At 35.3% G+C, this 14,835-nt stretch overlaps 1 protein-coding gene across 1 annotated transcript in view; it reads left to right on the top strand.

Moving 5' to 3' along the window:
* DOCK4 (dedicator of cytokinesis 4) overlaps nucleotides 1-14,835 on the top strand; it is a 174,206-nt gene that overhangs the window by 140,177 nt on the left and 19,194 nt on the right. Inside the window, exons 36-43 of the mRNA XM_014963343.1 lie at nucleotides 184-277; nucleotides 3,726-3,874; nucleotides 4,948-5,034; nucleotides 6,705-6,809; nucleotides 9,120-9,261; nucleotides 9,863-10,029; nucleotides 11,283-11,369; nucleotides 13,055-13,231. Of these exons, the coding sequence (XP_014818829.1) occupies nucleotides 184-277; nucleotides 3,726-3,874; nucleotides 4,948-5,034; nucleotides 6,705-6,809; nucleotides 9,120-9,261; nucleotides 9,863-10,029; nucleotides 11,283-11,369; nucleotides 13,055-13,231 (1,008 nt within the window). The remainder of the gene's footprint in view (nucleotides 1-183; nucleotides 278-3,725; nucleotides 3,875-4,947; nucleotides 5,035-6,704; nucleotides 6,810-9,119; nucleotides 9,262-9,862; nucleotides 10,030-11,282; nucleotides 11,370-13,054; nucleotides 13,232-14,835) is intronic.

The raw sequence follows: 14,835 nt of genomic DNA, 5'->3' as shown, positions 1-14,835 counted from the left end.
CTTGCCTACTGAAAAATTACTCTTCTGTTTACTGTTTCTTAATATTTCTTATTACTGCAGTTCTTTGTAATGACTTTGTATATGTGAAACTTTCAAAAATGTTAATTTATTTCTAGAGCATTATGTCTTCTGTCATATATTTATTAACTACTGCATTTCCTTCAAAATTCAATTTTATTGCAGAATTTTTACAAGACTGAACTGAACAAGGAAGAGATGTATATTCGCTATATTCATAAGCTCTATGACCTACATCTGAAAGCACAAAACTTCACAGGTAATTGAGTACGAACTACAAAAAGATATTTAGGACTGGTCCATGATTTGCAGTCTTTTGCAAACCCCTATGCTGTATCCTCAGTGCAGAACACAGCGACCCAGGAAACAGCTGGGTTTCCTTGCCCAATTAATCTCTCTCAAAATATGGCTGTTTTTCAGCCCCACAACTTTATTTGCTGTGCCATGTTGAATGTAAATGATTACTGTTGATACACACTAGCAATAAATGTGTGATACGGTCATTCTTCACCCAAGACGAGTAAAGTTTGGAGGAAGTTTATATAAGTCTATTCTGTAGTATCTGTGATTATATACTTTTCTTTTAAACGAAGCAATTAGAAGATTATGTACATGGTTGTTGTTTATAAAACATAAAGTCACTTCATTTATGAAACTATATGCCATCAATAACTGCTGGAGAAGATAAAATCAGTATCTCTTTAAATTAAAGAATCTTTTTTGCCAAAATATTTAACTGACCTTATTATACCTCCATCTTTCCCCCAGTGTTTGCAATTGCAACTGCATGTGTTCAGAATCTCTACAGACATTTTACTTCTTAAAAGCAGATTAGTTGGCTGGAGGTCTCTAGTAAACAGGTTACAGGTACCTACCACCACAGCAGATTTCCTTATACTTTTCTGCTATCCAGATGAAAGATTCCCACTTGGAATTTCCACAATGCCTTTGCAGTTTGTGGTTTTAAAGTGTAGACTAGGTCACCAGATGTGTTAAGGAGATAAATTTTAATTCCTCATGTGACCTGGCAGTAGTGAGTCACAATAGAGTTTTGATTATCAAGCAGTATCTTTGCCACAGCCGGCTTTTGTGCCAAACTGTTCATTTCCTGATCTTACATAACAGATCTTAGTAACTCTTTAAGTGATGTTGAGTTCTCTTTACGCATTCGATGGTCATATGTGTCCAGTTTACCTTCAACAGTAATATGAATGTACTTTTTTTAACTGTTTAATTGTTTTGCCATCCATTCTTATTTTAAACACTATTATTTCCAGGACTTTGTTATATTTCCTGTAGATTTATTATTAACATGTGTGATTTTTGCCTTCTCTGCCATGGTAGATTCCACAAGACTTTTTTTATTTTCTTTTTGCCATGAGAGCCTTAAGGAAGAATAGTCTCACACCCGTGGCATTGAGATAGGCAGTATTTCCACTGGCGAACAGACTTACGTAGTCTATTGCCTTCCCTTATCAATCAGTGAAAACACACAGACCTTTTGGAAATCAGCTGATCTAAAGTGCATGGGAGTATGAAAAGAAGTTTGCTAGTTAAGCAGTGTTCCCACACGTTGCACCATTAATTTGCTAACTGCATAGTTTCATTTTAGGGATGAAGCCAGCTTGCCCTTGAAATAATTTTTCCCTCCTTTCATAGAATAATTTACAGAACTGTCTCTAATAATCCTCTGAAAAAAAAAAAAAAGTCCTTTGCAATACAAATAATATAAAACTTAGCTTTAAGTCTTTCTTTAACCTGTACTCAGTTACAGCTATAAATGTAACTCTTGAGACTGAAGCACATAAATGCACTGATTCATCTTGTGTCCCCTTAGTCACCTGAGAAGTGTAATGAGATTGTCTTTGTATCTGTCCATCTTAGAAATGTTTAGGTTTTTTAATCTTTCCTGTAGAAATTAAAATTCCCACATTGTGAGTCAACCCTGTTTATCTCTCCTTATGGTTTTGATGCCCAGCCGATAGTTACAGACCTCTCCCAAAGGTACCAATATATTATATGTTATGCTGGCTACTGCCAGGAGGCAGGGTAGAGGGACCCCTCAGACCCCTTGTCCAGTATGGTCATTCTTATTTTAGAAACCTTCTATATACATTTATGATAAATTAAAAAAAAAAATCTATTTACATTGTAGACAAAAATCTGTTAAAATGAGGGACTTGGGTGCCAAGTTGGAAAGGAAGGGTCATAGTGAGCTATCCTGACATGTATTTATACTGTGCTATCTTGCTTCCATATGATTTTGAATGATTTGTTGTTATCAATTTCATGGATTTTTAAAAAATTTTATATGAATGTGTTGCATATTTTGGGTACCAAACTGTAGCTTGAAAATATGACAAAGGATGTTACCAGTCAAGCAGCATGAAAGCTGCGTGAAGCAAAAATTAAGATTGTCTGTGCAACTTCAGCCGTCTCCCTTGCACATATGTGTAGCAGTGCAGCAGCATCTTGCACCGTGCTTAGCACTTTACAACACTGGGATTCAAAGCATTCTCTCCTACAAACATCTGCTGCTGTGATGGTTTTTCATCCACAAGTTCTTAAGCTGGACACATAAGAGGTACACTACTTTTGGGAAAAACTCTGTAGAGTTTGGTTTTAGTCTTCCGTCTTATGAGAACTCATATGGCAGAGACAGAAGTAGGATATAGTTGTCTGGGGCAAACTTACCTTAGCATAAAAAATACTTTAGTACTTTATAGATTTTTTTTTTTTGCCTTGCGTACAATCTATAAAACCTGCAATAAAATAAGTCCATTGAGCAACTTCCTTCTCCAGTGCAGTACATCTGCAGAACATGGCCATCTTTGTACTGACTTACATGAAGTGGTCCTGTGAGTGGAAAATAGACTGTGGACACTAACCTGGAAAGCAATAATGCATATGCACAGTAGCCAAATTGAATTGTCATAGCCAGTAGTCATTCTGATGTTTTGTAACCGTCCAAAGTCTGACGGCAATAGAGAGGTTCATTTAATATTAGTTTTAGTGTACTGTTTCTGAGTAAAGTAAAAATAATACTAATAAGCATTAGTATTATACTAATTATTATACTAATAATACTGATAAGTTTTATATTCCTATATAATTTCTACCATGATCTAAAGATTACTACATGGTTTGCTGAGCAGAGAGCAGCAACAGCTTTGATTCCTTCCAAATAAGGCTCGGCTATGAGGGATTTATTTCTATTATGGAAGGAATAGTGTCTATTAAGCAGAGATCTGCCTCTCTCTCTCCCTCCCAGCCCTGTTCTCTTTCAGACTGTGTCCACAGTCCTGTCTATCTTCTTTCCTCTTTCCCTACTGATGTTCCTCATCCTCCTGTCCTTGTTCCCTTTTTCAGACAGCAGAGCCATTGAGAGTTTCTCCTTAGCAATAGGAAAGACTAGGGCTAAGCAGGAAATTGTTTCTTAATTTCTCTGTCCCCTTTGTATTGTCAGACACCAGCAACTGTCCCAGTGACTCCACTTTAATTAATGTGTGAAAATTGTAAAATGAATTTATTCTGGCTGAAGATAGTAACTATCCAAAACCAGAATCACCATCTGTCTTATAGTTGAAATAAATCAATTACCCATTAAAAAAGCACATCTCATCAGGAGCACTCACATTTCTGTGTACTTGGTTTGGCTGCGTATGTGTTTGGTGTTCATAAGCACCACGCTATAATTTGTCTTGCAGAGGCTGCCTACACGCTCCTGCTGTACGATGAGCTCTTGGAATGGTCTGATCGGCCACTGAGAGAATTCCTCAACTACCCCATGCAAACGGAGTGGCAACGTAAAGAGTGTCTCCATCTGACCATCATTCAAAACTTTGATAGGGGAAAGGTAAAATAGTCCTATTTTAGTGAGTGGATCTCAAAAGGATAGTTTATTCATTTTAGGATATTACTTCCAGGGCTGCAGACTTTTCTCATATAAAGGGGAAGTATTTGTCATTGCCTGATTAAGCAGTTACTTAGCGACACAGTAGGTTTCTTCTAATCCTGCATTTGTATCCTAGAAATCCTACACTTACGTGTGACAATAATTTGCACTTGTGTAGCAATTCGCTTTGTAACTGTCAAAGCACTTTATAAAAGATAATATAATTTCCCCCCATTTTAATGGTAGTGAAAAGGAGCCATATAAAACTGATGAAATTCACTTAGTGACCAAGTGAGGGGAAAAAAATTCAGGGGCCTGGATTATAAAGACTGTGTTTACACCTTCTAAATCACGTTGCATCCTTGAGAATAGCAATTGCAGAATCTCAAAAAAGGAATGGGTTTTGGGGATCAGTTCATTGTCATCACTGAGAATGTTTATTCTGAATTAAGCAAGAGTAATTAACCCGTAGTCTAGAATTTTATATACACTTTGTGTGATGATTTATCTTGCAGATAAACAAGCAATTCATTGTAATTTTGTGTAGCTAGTGTAATATTCATGTGAGCTGAGTAAATGTAATCAAACTCATGTTGATCATCAGTTTTTTCAAAAAATTCTGTAATCAGCTTATAGAATTTAACTAATATGGTGCAATAAAATATTTTCCAATCTACAAAAATTAAGGAGGGTACGTTAAGAATACAATTTTAAAATGTAAAAATCATACTGTGTTGAATCAATCTCATATGTAGTATCAAAATAAGTATCTATCACTCTTGCAATGACTTATATTTTGTGTAGTGATAGTCCTGTAGAATAATTTATTAAATAAGTCTCGAAATATATTTTTTGATCCATCAAAGAATTCATCAGTATTACTTAGCAGCTACCATTATTGCTAGCGGACAATATGTTCAAGTAGTTTCAGTTCCTGGAAGTATGACTTACTCTAGAAAGAATAGATCACTAATAAATCACAAATTGTCAAACAGTTGCTTTGAAATTACTGAACATCTTTTACTTGCTTGCAGTGTTGGGAAAATGGCATTATCTTATGCAGGAAAATTGCAGAACAGTACGAGAGCTACTATGACTACAGAAACCTCAGCAAGATGAGGGTAATGTACCTGAGTACTTTTCATCAATCAGAGATTGAAAAGCTTTTTAGTTTGGATTATAAAATAACACTTAGAAAATTAAATTTGAATGGAATTCTCCTTAGGTTTGGTTTGTACACTTTATTTTTTAGCTTTTTTTTTTCTTTCTACAATAAAGATTATAAAAAACGACTGTGAGCTTTTTGAAGGAAAATGGGAGAACAAATGATCTTGCAATGTTTGTAGCTGTACAGCACGCCTTTTGTGTGCATGCTTATGCAGAAAAATTGTATTACAAATTCACTTTCCATGATTCCCTGTGGTTTATGCAGGGAATGTCCCCTATGCAGTCATTCGCTAGGAGCAGTGATGTATCTGCACTTTTAATTGTGAGCAAAGATGTTGCAACAAGCAGCATATGCCTTTCCAATTTTTTTTATTTACTGCTTAAAATTATGGTCTGTTTAATATCATACAGCCAAAATGAATCTTTCCTGGCACAGTGTTCCTTCCCTTATTTTTATTAGAACTCTTAAGCATTGTTTCTTTTTTGATTCTATCTGACACTGTATTTTTAAGTTTATTCAGTTTTCCCTTTTCTTGTCTGCATCTGATGGATTCAATTTTATATTACAGCTTCCTTTTTTAAGTTTGCTGTACGTGTAGGATGCTTGGTGTTAGGAATGGCTGAAGTATACTTAATCCAGAACTGCTTAACAGCATGATGCAAAATTCTCAATACAGAGCTATGTGGCAGGACTCCCTGTGATCTTTATATATCCCAATGGCAGAATCCTATAAGCAATAGCAAACTGACTATCATCATGTGAATAAAATAATTAGTTTACACATGTTTAATTAATTGCATTTAATGTCTTTTGTGTTTGAATTAGGAAATATTTTTCTACTATATATCTGTGCCACCTATGTTAATCCAAAAATGGAGATGCAGGGATTTCTCACAGCAACATGACTAGGCAGCTATTGATATCATGTACACATTAAATAGCTGTCTGCATAACTTAAAATTACCTAAAATAGAGCTAATAATGAGGTTTTTTTCCCAGTATTAAAAACTTATGAACGGAGAATGCTTTGATGAAATAACATCAGAAAAAGGGGGCTTTGAAATTAAGATCACTTTGTGTCAGTGTTTTGAGTGAAATAAAAGTAGGGTGTATCAATCAAAAGTGATGTTAATTGCTATTGTGAGATTTTTTAAGGGAACTCAGATGCTTAAATCGTTGGAATCTGGTATGATTTAGATACAACCCTTTTAAATATGGAAATTGGACTTTGCTGACTAAACTGACCACATTATTGCCATGTGTTTGGATGATTAATGAATTACTGGGTCATATGTTTCAAACTGCATTTCTATTACTTCCATTTTTCATTCAAGAACTATGCATGTTGTCATTAATCAAGTATTTTACCCCTTTGATTTAGGCACTTTATATTTAAAAGCCTTTTTTTTTTTTAATCCTTGGAAATTTTCAGGTCATTAAGAGGTATAATTATTTAATCTGATGCATTCAGAGTCTTCTAGATGTCCTTTCTGTTGCTCAGAAGTGCACTGCAATTCGAGTACTCCAGAGCAGTGTGCTGAAAGACCCTCCCTTTTGTGATAGCTTAAGGTAAAAATATGTTTTCAAAAAAGACTAATTGTGTTTCTTATCAATCTCACGTAGATGATGGAAGCATCTTTGTATGATAAAATTATGGATCAACAGCGTTTGGAGCCAGAATTTTTCAGAGTTGGCTTTTACGGGAAAAAGTTCCCATTCTTCTTGAGAGTAAGTGAATTAAACAGAATGGAGTAATTCTGGAATTCCTGCTGTCAATCAAATTATGATATTTATGTGAGAACTTGATCGTAGCATATACAAATTCTTATCCTATGAGAAACAGGGAATGCTTTGTGGTAATTAATGAACTATCCTTATGTTTTCAGGGTTAAGAAAAGCTGTGTAGCGGAAAGAAAAATGCTAGGCTTCCAGAGTCCCACATAAACTTAATGTTTCCATTGGAAAACATACACCTATATTATTCCACAATTCCACTTTTCATGGTAGTTTGTTTCATTCATCCTATCCTGCTTCTGCTGGTGGTCCCTGAGAATGCTGTCAGAAAAGGTATCTTCAGTAGTGGGACATCAGTAATGTATCATATATAAGTAATGAGATTCTCAAGTTCCTTTTTTTTTATCTTTTTTTTTTTTTTTGGATGACTTAGAAATTCAGCATGCTGAGTTTCATTGATTACCAGTGTACTAAGTCTGACAAGATACATAAAGTTACCCTTGAACATTAATCTTGGATTCTGAAGTTACTGAAGTGCCTTTGAAAATGACAGTTGTGTTTACCCTCTTCCCCTCTTCCTCGGTCCGCAGCCGTTTAGCGGCATTGACTGTCACCTTGGGAAGAGAACAGAATCCATCTTATTCATGGAGCCGCTGCAATTGTAATCCAAGCTCCTCTTCCTATGGTAATTCAAATAAGTGATGAAGGAACTTCCTCTGTGTGGTGGAGGCCTAAAAAATCTAATTTTTTTTTGCCTTTGGGGTGGGGAAAATGACAAATTCCAAATGCTAAATGTAGCAGGAGACTCCCCCCTTAAAAGCAATGCACAAAAAGAGTCTGATGGGCACGTACTTTTTGATACTATCTAGTAGTCATCTGAATATAACATCTGTATAAACAAATTGGAAAACATTAATTAGAATGTAAAGTTTAAATTACTAAAAATACCTCAAATGGTGAATAAAAAGAACTGGGAAAAGTTGCGCAATGATGCAGCACTTTCAGACCTGTAGGTCTTTCACTGCTTATGCATCTGCCCAGGAAGTATTTATGCGTTTACCAAGCTAAATGTACGTAGCACAGATCTATGCTTGCAGCACCAATGAGGAACATCTCAAAACTTACTGCATTTTATTTAGTTAGTTATTTAGTTATTCTTACAGCAAAGCAGTTTGTAACTCCTTTAAGCAGTCTGGTTGTGTTTGCTATAGAAGGAATAAAGAATAAAGTTGCAGAACAAAGCTTTCACATTTTAATTTGTAGTTGCACAATAACAGTATTGCACTTGATTTCTTGTAGCAATTCCCATGAAAGCCCAGGCCCTCAGAGTTCAATTCTTCTTGTCTCTGTTGTCAAGACACTATGAAGACAACTGTTTCTGTCTAAACCTGCTTCAAGACGAACACATTAATAGTGACTTTTTAGAAGTTTCTAATATAGATTTTAAAAGGAAATTCATTTAACAGTGGCTTTAGAAAAATGGTTAAGATATTGCCTAATTTCAAATGTGTGCAGGCAGAATCAAACCAAAAAGTGCTGTCAGCTGCTACAGGAAGCCCTCAGCACCACCATGTTCAGTGACTAGTTCCAACAGTTACTCCAAATCCAGGCATATCATGTTTAATGTAGATTCTATGTTATATCTCCATTAACGTTGTACAATCTCAGGAACATAAAAGCTCATAGTGGGCCTCCAGGTAAAGGAAACTGTCTTGGAGGCAGGAGTATTTTTTTAATTCATATTGCAAAACTGGGATAATTTTAATTTACCAGGCTGTTAATTCATAGCTATTTAGAGGATAATGCAAATGGCATGATATGCCTGGATTCTACCATTTTCTTATGCATTGGTTTTCTTCAGAACTGTATAACTTCAAAGTTCCCTAGTTCCTCATGGAAAGGACTTTCATTTCATTGTCTTAACTGACTCTTGCATTGTATTTTTTTTACATATTTTATACAATCTGATCTGATCTATTATGTTAGTTACATACTTTAATCCAATAAGAACAATTTCTCCCTTCAGATTTTTATTAAAGCTTGAAGTATAATAATTTGATTTTTCCAGACTTTTGGAAAAAAACATACTTTATATTGTAAAATTTCATTCTTCTAAGCAACTTGCTCTTTCTAGATTTCTTATTTTCATTATTTCCTTTTGTTTTTTATTTTTTCTTTCTTAAAATGATGTAAAAATTGCCCAGAATGTCTATATTTAAGAGCATATGTTTGGATCTGTCTAATGAGACCAAATTATTTCCATATAACTTGCTCTTGTGTTTTTTTTCTTCTTCTTCTGCTCAGAATAAAGAATTTGTTTGCCGAGGACATGACTATGAAAGGCTGGAGGCCTTCCAGCAGCGAATGTTGAATGAGTTCCCACATGCCATTGCTATGCAACATGCTAATCAGCCAGATGAGACCATCTTTCAGGCAGAAGCACAGTGTATCCACGTAATCACAAACCCATACACTAAAGTTACGGCTTTCATGCTTTTAAAAAACGTAGGTACACCTATAGCCAATCACAATGTGCCTCCACAGAAATAAATGGTAGGTTAGAATTCCCCTGCAATTAGTCCCAGTCACTCCATGATATTTGGATTATTTTTTTTGTAATTGTTGATTTTATTTGAAAATTCCTTGACAGGTTATTAAGACTGTTATGTTAGCCAAAAATACTTGTAGAACTATCCGTGCTGTGATAATAGTGTGTTAGTTCAAGTTACAGTATTTCAAGTTCTTACAATACAGCATGGTATCACATATTGTATCTAAGAATATATTTTATTAAATTCCTTTACTCCTTGTACTATTCCATGTAAGTAGCTCTATTTCAAAAATAAATACAAATTTTTCAGCAAAACAGTACAAAGAAATCCCAAGCTATCAAAAAATTTCCAAGGTTTCTTTGCCAAGCCATTAATAATCTAGAAGTATCTCATGTTAAACACTTTTTAAAAAGTTTTTCTTCTGTCATGCTTCAGGACTCAATATGCTTTGCTAATTTTGAATGCAGTGGGATAGCCTTAACTCTTTACATATAGATTTGCAGATTTATGCAGTGACACCAATTCCAGAAAATCAGGAAGTCCTGCAGAGAGACGGCATTCCTGATAACATCAAGAGCTTTTACAAAGTAAATCACATCTGGCGATTCCGTTATGACAGGCCATTTCACAAAGGGACCAAGGACAAGGAAAATGAATTCAAGGTAAATTATCATGCACTTTCCCAAATTGCTGGGCCTGTGGATTTACTTGTAACATCAACGATAGTTCTGATACTGAAACATCATCTACAGTTGTGTTATTCAACTGAGTGTGGTGTAAGAAATTCTCTAGAGTAGGTGGTAGCTCAGGTCTGACTATTTTGCTTCTCATTTTAATTAAAATAATATGAAAAAATATGGGAATATGAGAGAAAAAAGTACCCATTTGTTTTTGCATCAGTGATATAAAGGCAGCAGAACTGGAGACAGCAGTGTAGCCTCCAGAGAAGTTTGTAAAGCAGATGGGAAAACATGGTTAAGTAGGTAATCTGGGGTATGGATAGTTATTTCTCCCTGGAGGAAGGGAGAGACAGTTTTGACTAAACTGCAGCATAATGTTCTCTTCCGGTGCTATCAAGACTAAAAAGTACCTCTGAACTTAGAGATTGTCTCAGAAAAGAGAAATAGTTTCTTCCCTAATAGGTAAATAACTTCTGTTCCTCCTAATAAAAATGTCACTCTGAAAATTCATCTTACATTCTTCTGGTTTAATTTTAATTCTGACCCATGAGAAACATCCTGACACAGAATATATTCTGTTATTCAGACACACAAAGAGAATTATCCCATAATAATTTGTTATAAAGTTAGAGGAAAGAAATGTAAGGGTAACAAATCTTCTAAATTAAGTCACTGTTGTCCTCTAACTCAAGCTTAAGGCTTTATTTTAATTGTACAGCTTATATATATTTTGTGTAATTGCTACCATATGCGTTGATTAGTCATTTTACAAACCTCTTGCACAAATAGTATATTTGAGTATCGCATCAGCCATCCATTGTAGACCCCCAAACAGGACTTCACAGAGGAGAGCTGGTCACTCTATGTGATCTGTAAGTTGTTCTGCTTCTCATGTCTCGCCCTTCTCAGACTTTTATCTTGGAAAGGAAATGTTAAAATGCTAATTTAGTTGTGAGTGATTTTTGGAGATTAGGGGACAACATATAAGATAGAATAATACTATGTTTAAGAGTGAGGAATCAACAGAAATTACTGCTTAGTAGTAGGTCCTAGAAAGTAAGGAGAAAAGTAAATGCCATAGGTTTCTGGGGTAGATATTTCAGTAGAAATTTGGATGTTAATACTTTTTTAACGAGTACTGTTACTTAAATGGAAGTATTCATAAAGAAAACTGAGAATAATTAAGAAAACTATAGAGGCAAATTAGGAAAATAAATTTGTTTTCTGTATTGTAGAGTCTGTGGGTGGAGAGAACCACACTCATCTTGGTGCAGAGCTTACCTGGAATATCTCGCTGGTTTGAAGTGGAAAAGCGTGAAGTAGTAAGTATAAGACTGATTGCAATATTTATTGTGGGTTGGTTTATTTCCTTATCCATATGTTATTTGATTTATTTATAAGATTTATTACCATATGTAATTTCTTTGATCAAGTTTTCAAGCTGGCTACAACACATTTATTTACAAAGTATTTTCAGTTGTCTGGCTTCTTTTATCTTGAAAAGTATTATTAAGAACCACCCATTATGATTCATCCAAATAGTTGAGGAACAAAGTTGAGAACAATAATGGGCAGCCAAAGGCAACATTTAATGTCAGCAAATTACCTTCTTAAAACTCAGCACGAAGTAACGTTTAATATTTAGAATATCTATAGCTTAACATATCTTTGAGTATTCTTGAAAAGTAAACATTATCCAAGTTCCTGTGCTATAATAAATGCCATATGGGTATGTCGCTGTGTCTGCTTGGAGTTCTATTGAAGTTCTGGGTCTCAGCATGGGCAGGGAAGTGTGCCTACGCAGAACCTGTGGGACTGGGGTCTAATGTAGCAATCTGGTACTGACACATTGTAATTTCTTCGCCTTCCTTCTTGTTATATTTCTTAGAAAATCCTTAAATACGTTTCAAATGTATTTGGAGGAGTGCTCCTCATGTAAAGATCTCTAAATAATTGATTAGTTGTTGAGCCCAGGAGTATAACATCTGTAACTATTTCCTTCCTGTCAAAGCCAATCTTACAATAGTCCTATTAAATATAGGGATACCATTGTACAACTGTTTTTCTCTAAAACTCTGTTGTGTTTTTTTTTTCATAATGGCAACAAAATGTCATTTGTTCACCATCCTTATATTCTCCCATAAAAAAAATGATGGAATTTAGTAAAAATCAAAATATTGTGTGTGACATGAGAAATTTTGTTAGTTGACTCCTACTGAGTTGTTACTAGGTTAATATGACCCCTTCTACGAAGTTTCTCAGATTACTACCATGTTACCATTATAGTCACCATTTCCAAAAGTTAACTGTAATAATTTTTCTGGGCATGTACTAGATCATGACTCAGATTTGTGCTTGTATGTTTTGGTAAAATATGGCAGCTGCTGGCCTCTGCTCTTCCCACGGCTTAGCTTTTCACTTTTCCTGCAGTTCATGCTACCTGTGAGAAAAGCTTCCTCACTCTCCAGAGAGGACAGGCACACCCTGCTCAAGGGCTGTCCTTGACTATAACTTGATTATCATCTTAGCTCAGAGCTTACATTCAGACTCTTCATCCTTAATGTCTAATTGTTGACTTTGCTGTGGGCGAGGGAACTAACTCGCCCATACTTAAGCTCTGCTCTGTGCACTTAAGCACGGTAAAGCTCTCCCTGACCTCAAGCCCAATTAAGGTAAAGTTACCAAGGACAGTTTTGCATGGAATTCCAAGAGTTCCACCACAGGCTGAAGTATGTGTTTTGCAGCAAGGGCTGAGTATCTCTCAAGGTCAGGTCATCAATCTACAAGAAAGGGACAATTGTTTATTTTGGTCCTTGATTACATGACAAAATTAATTCTCTCTGTGCTCACAGTGTACACTCAGAGAATGTAGTTCAGGTGAGAAGAGCTTTTTCTGCCCCAATACTCTAGTAACTTAATTTTCCTTTAAGAAATAAAAAAAAATACTATATTTCGTCTTTCAACTGAAGATTAAGTATGTTTGCAATGTTCCTCACTCCCCTTTCAGGTGGAAATGAGTCCCCTTGAGAATGCTATTGAAGTCTTAGAAAATAAGAATCAGCAGCTGAGAACACTGATTACTCAGTGTCAAACTCGACAGATGCAAAATATTAACCCTCTCACAATGTGTCTAAATGGGGTAATTGATGCAGCAGTTAATGGTGGAGTTGCTAGATACCAAGAGGTAAGGAATTTATTTTCTGTTTATTAAATATCTGTTGTAAAACAGTTTCTTACTTATTCTTTCTCTCTACAGATACTGCTCCCCTGTATTAATTGAGGACAGAAATATATCAATACTAGTTTTAATTATACCTATATTGCACTTTTTTTGTGAGGTGATGTTAAATATGCGTAGTTTTAGTGAAACAACCATTTTGCTACAGATAGTCCAATAAATTTACTCTGATGATGAGTCAATTCACAATTACCTTGCATTCTTTAGAGGTTTGTTTTGGAATTTTTAATGACATAGTTAATTGTAACTATATTATTATAATATATTCCTTCCTCCCTGCTCTTCTAGGTCAGGAGCCACTTCTGGCCGCCCACCAAATTTAGTTTTGTGTGCTGACATTCTAATTTTAAGATATATATATATAAGCACACAAAATTCTTAACAACAAATGTCTTTTCTTGAAGAATCATATTTTTCTAGATCTTTCTTCTTTCTTTTCTCCAGGGTTTTAAGGAACGGTATTTTCTGGAAAATCTAGTAAGAAATAATATTTATTAAGGATTAAATTAAGAAATATCTAACACTGGATTTGTTCCCAAAGTTGTTCCTCATTATCATCTCTGGATCACCCTAGGAGAACCTTAAATGTTTGGGGTGCTGTATTTCCACAAAGTTCTGTGGCATTTTTGAAACCACAGTAAAAAGAAAGGAAGGATATTTTTTTCAACTTGATCTTCCTCTTTCTCCTAACAGTCTTATGAAGTGCTTGAATCTTCTGGTTGTTCCTTTCCCATTGAAAGCATCAAGCTGAATAACATTCTGTCCACTTTTCTCAAAAGCTGCGTGATTTGACGTTCACTCAACAGTGTTAAATTTGATAAAACTGCATCTAAATTAAACTACAAGAAATTGAGTCCAATATAGTGTTAGAATCTGTCATCAAAACTGCAACATTATGAAAATTGTGAGACTAAACCAAAGCAGTACCATGTTTGATGTTTCCCAGCTGCCTTTAAACAAAAACAACAAAACTGTTTAGCATAATAAAGCCCCACAAAGAGGGTCCCTTGAGAAATACAGTCATGTCAGAGCTATGTCTGGTTGAAATTAGCGGTGTCAGAGCTAGCTTGGTTTCTCTGCATAGCTTTCCATTCTTCATGAGTGTATCAAAGGTTCTAGCTTACTTCTTTCTTATTGTTGTTCTCAGCTGCAGTTCTTGATCTCCTACACAGTCTTCATGTTTCTGTTCCCTTGTTGTCCTCTCCCTCCTTCCCTCTCGCTATATATCTAAAGTAGGACTTTTCATCAGTTTCAATCGTAAAGACCAAAACTGATAGCAAGAGTTGTGAGATCTGGTTGTTGGGTTGGTTTGGTGTTTTTTTCTACTTCATCCTCCTTCTCTTTGCGTGTCCCTTTTTGAGTCTTTATGTGTTTTCCTGCTGCTTTGCCACTTCTTATCTTCTTCCTTCCCTCTTTTCCGTAAATGTTTTTCTCTGCCTGTTTCACTTGCTTTTGCCTTCTGCCCTATACAAAGCTCAAAACTCAGTCAGTCTTGGAGCATATGTGGTCTTGAGGTAAGCATGACCATGTCTTTACAGGTATCCTCCTTC

This window comes from Calidris pugnax, unplaced genomic scaffold (assembly GCF_001431845.1).
Source record: "Calidris pugnax isolate Ruff unplaced genomic scaffold, ASM143184v1 scaffold44, whole genome shotgun sequence".
In the NCBI taxonomy this organism is placed as follows: Eukaryota; Metazoa; Chordata; class Aves; order Charadriiformes; family Scolopacidae; genus Calidris; species Calidris pugnax.
Note: the sequence above shows the minus strand (reverse complement) of the source record. Positions and strands in the feature narration are given on the sequence as shown.